The following is a 10411-nucleotide window of genomic DNA, read 5'->3' on the forward strand; positions in this document are numbered from 1 at the left end:
GCAGATATGGATGGGAGAGGAGTGACATGGTCGGACACATCTTTGCTTTCTTATTAGCGGGGGCCTGCACGGACACTTTGGGCCCTTTTTATGGGGCCATGATGAAACCCCTCTTCGTGCATCTGCAGAAAATGGCCAGGGGAAATCACAGATGAGAATCACTCAAAGACAGGGAGATGTCAACAAGCCCATAATGATAGCTGATGGCCCCAGAACACTCTCCCCTCTTCCCCTCTCAGCCTCACCTGCCCAAGTTGCACTACCCTAGAAAACATAATTAGAGGTAAAGCAGAGAGGACGGAAGCTTTATCTCTCTGTTTTCTGTAAGCAATGCTCTTTGTTTTATACATCTGGGAGTCCTTTTTTCCCCCCTCTTCCCAATCTCTCTTTCACTTCATGGAGAGCAAGAGGCGGAGGAGAGCTCCCTCTGTGAGACGCCAAGGTGCTCCCAGTCCATTGTGCTGCTGGCTGTCAGGTTAAATTAGGGAGTACAGGCTCCGTGAGTGTAAAAAAATCAATACTTGATGGAAGATTGCTCCCCGGAAAATCTGTTTTGATTCCAGGATTAATTCTTGACCAAAGGCTCCTGCAAAATGACATGCCATTAGCCTGAAAATGAACACATTCTGCAGTGGAAATTGGATGGAAATGTGTCAGGTGATTGCCCCGGCTGGTTGTTTTGACTCTTCGAGCGAGGGGACTGAAGGTGTGGCTGCTGTGAATGAGGCCTCCGGGCCGACTCCATTTTCCAGAACAGAGACAACTCCGCCGTGGCCTCCGAGTATTCTCAAGGCCATTGTTGTCCAGCGGCTGCAAATGCACTCCACCAAGGTGAAATGCATTTACCCGCTGTCCACCCTCTCCTGTGTTTTCCATAAAGCGTGGCATGAAGAATGAGAAAATCTGAAAATAAAACAAGGAGGGGTTTTTTTGTTGTTGTTGTTTTTCCCTCTCTCTCCCTCTTCTCTCTCTACTCAACAGTGAGAAAAAGGGAGGTGAGATGCATTATTGATGAGTGAATAATGTGTTTGTCATGACGGATGACATTTTCTTGTTTGAAAACTTAAACAGGAAGCTGCAGAGATGCACCGGACAGTGATTTGAACAGCCGGAGCGTTCAAGCTGCACTAAACATTTGTATGGATGTTTGAGTGTTTCATGGAAAAAACAACAACAACCCGACACGTCTTCTGAGACAAAATGTTTCTCACTGAAACATATAAGATTTATTTGCTTATTGTTTATTTTTTTATTTCATGTTTTAGCTGTTTTTGAACCGTTTTCATCATTTTTACCGGAAATATTTTAGATTTTCTTACCTTAGATATAAGTAAAATAACATCATGGTGCATTTTTCTTCTTTCTTGAACTTTATATTTTATGATATCGACCTAAAACCGAGACTAAAATAATTTTCTGATTGGATTTGATCAGGTAAATGCCAAATAAACACACCCTGCCCTGCCCACGTCACATTTTATTTCATCTCATTTATGATGCTGTTAGAACCTTAAACTACTGCATTTTTTTAAAGAATAACAAATGTGACAGCGCATTATTAAATATAATTTTACAGTTTGTCAATCTTAAGACACTAAAGAACTGCCTCAATCCACATTTAATCCTTTCAGAGAGACACAATGTGCTTGCACAAGGAGTAAAATCAAATTTGCAGTTTTTCATCTAAATCTTGATGTTTGAATTTACTGTGTTAAAGAGAAGAAAGTGTAAATAAAATGATGTTTCAACGTTTTATGATCATTTATGCAGCTATTTTGTGAAAATTAAAGTGAGCAGTAGACTAATAAGGAATGACTGCAGAGTTGTTATAGTGATAAGCAAACAACGGACAGATATGACGATTTAGCAGATCAGGATGATGATGGTGGTGATGGAGTCTGTGTGAACCAGTCAGTTTTACAGTAAGGCTTCATCGCCACCTGCAGGTTTACACTGATAGTGTCTAGAATGTGATACTGCTGAATGTCAGTGTGCATCTGGAAGGAAATTCCACACCAAAATAAGATACTCTGCATTGCTTTTGAACTGAATCGAATGCCAAATACGAATGGGCGACAAATTAAAGGAAAAAACAACATGAAGTGTTCAATGTTTTACTGAAGGGATGGAGTAATATTTTTCTAAAATATCAGAATCAGAATCCACTTTAATGGCCAAGTACGTACACCACATGCAAGGAATTTGGTTTCAGCTGTTGGTGTCACCCTAGGAATATGGAAAGAGAAAAATAAAAATAAAGAAGCAATAGAAAGAGGAACAACAGGGAAAAAATAGCAGTGATGCAAATAAATATAATGCAATATATACAGATATTTACAAGCTAGAAGGGAATGTTTAAACACAGTAGTGCAAAATGATACTTGCATGATACAGTTCATAGTGCAAAAAGTACTGCACATATCCATTGGTATACTGTCTATAGATGTTGTTTTGTTAGTGGTAGTAAAGGGAGCTGTGTACCATGTTGGTCCAAATCCCCCATGAGTGTTCCTTTGATTGTGAAGGCCATAAAATATGATTCACATCATTTTCATCAAACTATTTAGATTTTTTGCCCTTCATGCATTATTGATGGAGGCGTCGTCATCCTGGAAAAGACAGAAATGTTTCATTATAGGATAAAGTTGATCACTCAGAACAAGTTTGAATTGAGTCAGGATGTCACTGTGCAGCAGCCTCATTCATCTCCCTCTCTTCCTAACCAGTAACACTCGTATCCATTCTGTTCATCTGCAGCTTTTTGCCACATGGGTGACTTTGTTAATTTGTAGGAGTTCACAGGAGAGGATAGTCATTTATTCTGACCTTGTTTGCTCCACAGACTGGTTAGGGTTAGGGTTATTGTCATCATTATCATTGTTTTTATTATTTTATTGTTACTATTGTTATTATAGCTACATAATAATAATAATAATAATAAACAAACAAACAAGCGAATAAATAAATAAATTCAGCAGAATTTTCTGCAGCAAAATGTAATAAATTATGAAGAAAATATAATGTTACCCTTTTCATTAAGCAAAAATAATTAATTGGTCACAGACACATTATTATTATTTTATTTTATTTTATTTTTATTTAACCTTTATTTAACCAGGAAAGATCCCATTGAGATTAAGAACCTCTTTTTCAATGGAGTCCTGGCCAAGACAGGCAGCAGCAAATACAAAATTACACAGTTAAGACATGATTAAAATACGAAAAAGAAAATAAATAAAAAAAACAAAAATAATCAAATTGTTTTAATATTATTATTATTATTATTATTATTATTATTAACAACTCTTTTAAGGTTTTAGTAGCATCCACGTGTCAGCAGCATTTCTGTTCCATGTGGAGTTCCTTTTCTTTCTCTCTTTTTAGTTTACTTTCTTATTTTCATTTAGTTTTTTTGTTTTCTTTTATTAATATTAACTTATTGTTATTGCTATTGATTTATTTTATGATTACTGTATATTGTAAAGCTAAATAAAGATTTTTTTAAAAGTTCCTCTTTGGGTCGCAGGTTGATGACGTAAGCTGCTAGCTGGAAGCCGTTGCTGAGGCAGCAGCTGCTCTCAGGTGTTTCATATGTCGCTAAAACACCGGACAGTCTCCTTAGAAGCAGGGTTTACTGTAAACTCACCATGTCTTGGTTCAAATCGGTGTCTGTCAGCGGAGAAGACGTGTTCGACGAGAATGGAGACGAGCTGAATTTACAGAGTAAAGAGTGGACGTCCAACATGAAGAAGCGGATCAAGGTAAGTTACTGTTAGCTTACCTCAGAAAATACACTGAAAATGTGATCTTTCCTGTATAATGTAGTCGCTGACTTTTGGTTTGATATGTGAAGCTTGTGTGACTGTTAGTTTGTTAACGTGCTGGTGTTGCGGACAGGACGGGTATGTGGAGGGAGTGGATGCCGGGGAGGAGGCCTCACTTCAGGCCGGATTCAGCCAGGGCTTCAGGGAGGGAGTAGCTCAGACTGCAGCTGTGGGTCGCCTCAAAGGAATAATCAGGTAAACCACCATAATATTTCATTTAGTTTCCTCCCCAAGAACCAAAAAGAGACATATAGCTTATTTTAACTGAAGCTCCTGTCACCTGGATGACTGAAAATCTACACAAACTTCATTAAATATATTACTCACAGTGGGCAAAGACATGAGACAGACCTATAATAAACCTAAAACCAGGTAGATTAGATTAATTAGAATAGATTCACACACATCTATTTTGAATGTAATGACAATGTTTTTTTGTGACTAAACTAAACTCACTCTATAATTTCACTCCATAATGTTCCAGATATATTGCTATTTAGACACAATACAATAATAGACAAAACATTAGTCTGTTTTCTCAGTAAAAGACTATTAATCAGACAGTGTAACTATTTGTATTCAGGAAATCTGCTGTCTTCAAACAGAGAAGCACCAGATTCAGCTACAGTTTGCAGAAAGTTCTGTTATATAAAATATCCAACATGTGATTTATTATGACATGTAGTTGGTTGGTGTCAAGGTTCCAAAGAAAAACCAAAGTTAAGATTCTCAAGATTTAATTTTGACACTTTTTTATTTTATTTTTTTGGAGAGACACTGCATAGTTTCACCTAAAAAATATTTAAAATCCTTCAAATTTCACAGTCCAAGAATAAAAAAATCACTCTTTGGTGGTTAAACTGTTTATAATTTCTGTTTACATTAAATCCTGCGATGAGAAGCCATAGATTGACATTCCTTCATTTTACAGCCGGAAATGTTAACTTTCTAACCAAATATTTTATATCATAACTGGTGTTTCTGAGCTGTGAATTTTTATATGTTGTGTGAACATCCGTTTCTGGAAAAGCATGCGTTAATTACTCTGGTGTTTTAAAAATATTATTCCAGATACAACACCACGACTACGCTTTTTTCAGTACCTTAATTGGACGAATACAAACTTAGAGACGTTTTCTTTTAACAGAATAAGAAGCCAGATGTGTTAGAAGTTGTAGAATAACTTTGCCTAATTAAAATAGAATATAAGATTGATACAAGTTATTTATTAAATTACAAATATAAAGAAGTATTTAATCGATAAAACAAGACAAAAAGTGAGAGGGCATTTCAGTAATTGATGTTTGATACTCGGATCAGTTTTTGAGCTGTTGGTTTGTTCATTCAGACCGAGAAAAGATCATTTAGACAGTTTCCCAGATGACCTTTATTCTCATCACAGTATTGATGCGGGAAAATCTCTCTATCAATAGCTTTGAAGTTGAATCCGACATCGACCACTAGAGGCAGACGAACTGTTTAAACTGTTCTGAGCAGAAATGTTTAAACAAGTTTAACAATAATGTTGCTTAATCACGCTGCAGAATATAGTTGTATTTTTTGCTCCACTAGCTAATGAGCATCAATAATAGAATGTAGTGTCTGATTATTCTTGATCTTTAAAGTTATATTCAGATAATTTGGGATTTAGGTGGTATTTTCCATGGACATGTTTTGAACTCTTTAAAAGTAACCCTGAGGTGTAAAACTCTTTAAATATTTCAGCCTCTTTGTTGCACAGAAACATCCTGAGTCTCTTTTGTACGGCGCTTTATTGAAGTCTCTTTTCTGTCCCAGTCTCTTCTCTGGTCCATTGTGTGTGACTCTGTTGCCTCTTTGTGTCTCGTGTCGCAGCGCTATATCGTGCTGGTGCCAGATTGAGCGTCCGGAAAACCCCGTCCCAGCCTCTGTGACCGACCTGCTGCAGCTGGTCACGCAGCACGAGGACCGGGTCGTGGACAGCATCAAGAGGGCTTTAGAGAATCCTCCTCCCAGCGTGAGCGACGTCTCCGAGAGCATGGAGGACCTGGAGGTGGAAGCTGGTCCAGGCTGCGGTGGAGAGGAGTGTAAAGAGACAGACTGCTGCCAGAGAGCAGAAAGCATGGACTGGGACACTCGACAAAAGCCACAAAAGCTCCGTTCAAGGTCAGCCGACTGCTCCTCAGGCTCAGGTCTGAGCCTCCTCCTGCAGCGCTGTGTGGACGTAGCAACGGAGCTCAGACTGCCACAGGAGCTGATCGCCCACATGCAGGAGCTGAAGAGCTTCCAGTGACCAAAACATCTGGGAACAATCAGAAACAAAACGAGTTTGAACGATGGGAATACTGGAATTGTGAAACACAGCAGGTTTTAGTTTGAATTTTATGTATATAATGTAAAATAGGATTTTTGCATTTTCATAAATTGATGTTTTAAAAAAGTTTGAAAATAAACATAAGATTTCCTACCACATGTCTATACTGTTGCCTGATAAATGAAGAAACAATCATATTAGCTCTTACTAAGACATCTGTTCATTTAACGTTTTGAAATTCTAACTGAACAAGTGCATCCATTTAAACAAAAAAAAAAAAGCATTGTTTATTAATGAAGTTACTCATATTTTCCTTATATTAGATTAACAGAGGAATCATGAGGACTCCTCAGACACTGTCATAATAAAAAATAAATAGAGAAATGTGTTGCCAATGCCGACAACAAAAACTTTTGGTCAACTTCTCACAAACTAGGTGCTGATTCTGTTCTGTGTTTTTTTTCTCAAAACGTTTTTTCAGTCACTGCTCAATACCAGTTTTCAGATTTTTTTTGTTACTAAACTATATTTTAAAATGTATAACATTTACAAAAAGGATAATTTCCCAGCACTGTAAGGTTTGTAGAACATTTTATGAAAAAATGTTTAAAACACATACCAAATAACATTTTTGCCAAACGATTTTTGTAGTTATTGTTTGTTTTTTAACTGTCGATTATTATTGATTAATATTATTGATGTACAGATTGCTTGTGTTATTTATCAACAGTTCAACAGTCACATTTACTTTGATATAAAACAGCGAAAAGCAGCAAAACTACATATTTTTAAATGCTGGTTTATCAGTAAATTTATAAATACTTTTATCTGTCTGACAATGGATTGATGGGACTCGAGGTATAAAAACGATTTGATACTGTTATAGCTCATTTAATAAACAAACATACTTCCTATAAAGTACAGGCAATTTCCGCCCGAAATTTCTACTGAAGATGTACAGAAAGTAAATTGAATGCTGTTCTTGAACTGTTTGGAGTACATGCATGGTTGGGGTCTCATTTGAAAGCAGACAACCTGAATTTTCAATTTTCAGAATTACTCTAGGTGCTACTGGCACAGAGAATTTCATGTTGGCACACACTGAATTAGGATGAATTTTTTTCTCGCCTACATTTTTTCCCTAATAAAACACCTGAAAATCAGTGTGGCAGCACTGTGAGAGCTTGAAAACACAATATTGCAAAAGCCTGGGGTCTTACATAGTTCAGGTCAAAATTTCAGAGCAGTACTACAAGAAATGAGTGTTTCACACATGTATTTGTACTGCTATGCCCCGGCGCTGTCAATTTTGGACACCCTCTGTATACCCTCTGCACAATGGTATATGTTCGTTTTCAGCCCGTTTTCACATTATTTTCACTCCAAAAACTCATAAAGAACTCAAAAAATCACTTCAGATAGGCTTCAGTGTCGATCAGACACAGACTGACAGGAACAGAGAGAGGCAGCAGGTGGAGCCCGGAGCACACGTCTGAAATGACATAAACCCGCTAGCAGAGGCGGGATTTATATGCAAGCCATTCAGCAAGCTCATTGGCTACCAGGCCTGTCAATCTAACGTTTTCTCCAACATGATTTGCTGAGAAGTAAGTCAGTCAGTGATGTAGTCCAAATCTGTCAGTCTCGGCCACGGTTGGCTGTTTCGCCGTGGTAGGCGGACCAGAGACATATAGCTTAAAAAAAAATTGGTTGAAGTTTGGTTTGAAGCAGAAGTGAAGCCTTCAGTATCCATTGAACGAAGGAAATATAAGCATGTTTGATAAACTTATTTACAAAAATGCAGTGAATATGAAACGCACGGCGCCACCACGCGCCGCGTGGCCGCGCACGGAGCCGCGCACGGAGCCGATCGATTTCTGGATTTTTTACTTATTTCGAGACATGTTTTGGACAAAGTATTATACTGGATTGTTTTCCCTGGATGGCTAAGCTTGGGTTCTGGCTGGTTTTTGGGGATTATCTTCATTTTTGACCAGGAACGAGCGTCCAATGGTGAGCTGTACACCTTTACGTGATTTGTTGTTTGTTGGACAAATGTGTTTATATTACCCGCTGTGGTAATCACATCTGAAAGTGGTTTATACCGGCGGATTCATGAGAATCTCAGCTTTCTATGTGTGTATAGTGTTTGTATAATCGCGTTTGCAGTGTCATTCTATTTTGAAAAATGCTTATGCAGATATCAAAGCGGCCCGCCCTCGGGCCGGTGTACGTTAACGGGTGTGAAACCTCTGACGACCTGCAGTGACACTTGAAGTCAACAGATACCTGATTAACAAGATATATGTTCATGTATGCACATTAGAGTCCTCAAAATACATGTTTTATTCAACAAGAACTAAAAATAATCAGTTTAGTGTGGTATAAAATGTAGAACAGCAGTATATTTGAAAAGATTGGAATGTTGAACATTTTATGTCTCTGCTTTAACAATTAAATGGTCTAATTCTATTGACCAGTCGTCTCACTGGCTATACAGTGAAGTGCACATGTGAAGTAGCGAGGTTTCCAAGGAGCACCTGAACGCAACATAGCTCTCAGATATTACATTTATCTGTGTAAGTCAGATTAAATAGCAAATGCGCACATTTTAGAAGCTGCGACTTGTTAGGGTCCGAGCACCGAACGGTGCGAAGACCCTATTGAAACCCAAGGGTTTTTTATTATTATTTGTCGGCCTCGAAATCGGCCATTTTGAAGCCCTAAACATCAATGAAAACGCATGAAAACACATCAGGACCTGCGAAAAATTTGATATTTTTGGGGATTGGCACGCGTGCGTGCCAAAATGGCTCAACAGCGCCCCCTAGAAAATTAAGAAAATTCAGCCCCGGACAGCCTTTCACTTAGAGCCACGGAATTCGGTACGCATATCTAACTCGTCAAGACACACAAAAAGCCTCTTGGACCATTACCCATAATCCAACAGGCAGTCGGCCATTTTGAATTATGAATCATATTTTGGACAATTTTGTGTCATTTTTGGATACTTTTCAAAATCCATAAACTCAAACAGCGTAACCCCGAGAGAGCTGAAATTTGGCCTGGATGTACTCCAGTCATGGGTGATCAAAAGTTATCAAAGCGCTCCACAAAAGTCTGAGGGCGTGGAAATGGCGACCCACCGAATGCGGCCATTTTGAAATATGATTCATTTTTTGTCATTTTTGGACATTTTCAAAAATTATTAACGCAAGCAGTGTAACCCCTACAGAGCTGAAATTTGGTCCGGATGTACACCAGTCATGGGTGATCAAAAGTTATCAAAATTGTCCGCAACAGTCTGATGGTGTGGCCATGGCGACCAACGGAACGCGGCCATTTTGAATATATTCATATTTTCGACAAAGTTGTCATTTTTGGACATTTTCAAAAGCTATAAACTCAAACACACTAACACTGAGAGAGCTGAAATTTGGCCAGGATGTACTCCAGTCATGGGTGATCAAAAGTTATCAAAACGCTCCGCAAAAGTCTGAGGGCGCGGCCATGGCGTCCCACGGAATGCGGCCCTCATCGCGTCCATGCCACATCTGGCGGCCATTTTGGATTTCTCGCCATGAAACAGGAAGTGCTGTGTAACTACCCTATACGTGGTCTAATCTGCTTCAAATTTTACAACTGTCATCAAAGTCGGGCCCTAATCACATCCAAGTGACAACCGGCGGCCATTTCGGATTTCTTGCCATGAAACAGGAAGTGCTGTGCAACTAGCCTGTAGGTGGTCCAATCTGGCTGAAACTTTACACTCTCAGTTATAGCAACACCTGGTGGATACGTGTGGACCAGCCGGGCCAGCCGGGCTGCTCAGATGCGAGGGCCTGACCAACGCTGCTTGCAGCTTTAATTGCTAGTTTAGTTACTCCTAACATTTGTTTAATGAGTTGAGTGAACTGTCAGCTGTTCATTTGTTCAGCTCATGTGAAAGATCCCATACCCTGTCCCCTTTTTCAGCAAACTTAATGCACAACTTCACAGTGTGTTTTAATGTTTTATGTCACAAGACTGTGAAAAATGGTTCATTTCACCATCATGGCAGTATAAGGATCATTCCAGAATTGGAGGACATTTTATGTCCCACCCATCAAATTTCCAATAATCCCTGTACAAAATCTCAAAACATGCAGTTTTTGTGTAAATTTACTTGTGCTGGGACCAAATCTTAAAAAACTGGGAGAAAAGAGTGTTTGAAAGCATTTTTTAAAATACTAAATAAGTCTGGAGTTCCCCCTAAAATGCCCTTTTTCTCTTTTCCCACCTGGTGATCAAATAG

The 10411-nt window shown here is 38.7% G+C and overlaps 1 protein-coding gene across 1 annotated transcript; it reads left to right on the plus strand.

Annotated features, from left to right (window-relative positions):
• Window positions 1-3511: 3511 nt before the first annotated feature.
• On the plus strand, window positions 3512-6275 carry otulina (OTU deubiquitinase with linear linkage specificity a). Its single transcript, XM_022196274.2, has 3 exons — window positions 3512-3761; window positions 3898-4019; window positions 5679-6275. The coding sequence occupies exons 1-3, from the start codon at window positions 3648-3650 to the stop codon at window positions 6094-6096; spliced, it is 654 nt and encodes a 217-aa protein (XP_022051966.2). The 5' UTR covers window positions 3512-3647; the 3' UTR covers window positions 6097-6275.
• The last annotated feature ends 4136 nt before the right edge of the window (window positions 6276-10411 follow it).

The sequence above is a fragment of the Acanthochromis polyacanthus genome, chromosome 20, assembly GCF_021347895.1.
Source record: "Acanthochromis polyacanthus isolate Apoly-LR-REF ecotype Palm Island chromosome 20, KAUST_Apoly_ChrSc, whole genome shotgun sequence".
Lineage (NCBI taxonomy): Eukaryota > Metazoa > Chordata > Actinopteri > Pomacentridae > Acanthochromis > Acanthochromis polyacanthus.

What these genes read in the sequence shown, in the direction of transcription:
- otulina (XM_022196274.2), top strand. Translation starts at nt 3,648, where the DNA reads ATGTCTTGGTTCAAATCGGTGTCTGTCAGCGGAGAAGACGTGTTCGAC. An exon ending in ACATGAAGAAGCGGATCAAG is followed by an intron (nt 3,762 to 3,897) that starts GTAAGTTACTGT and finishes TGTTGCGGACAG; the next exon opens with GACGGGTATGTGGAGGGAGT. An exon ending in CGCCTCAAAGGAATAATCAG is followed by an intron (nt 4,020 to 5,678) that starts GTAAACCACCAT and finishes CTCGTGTCGCAG; the next exon opens with CGCTATATCGTGCTGGTGCC.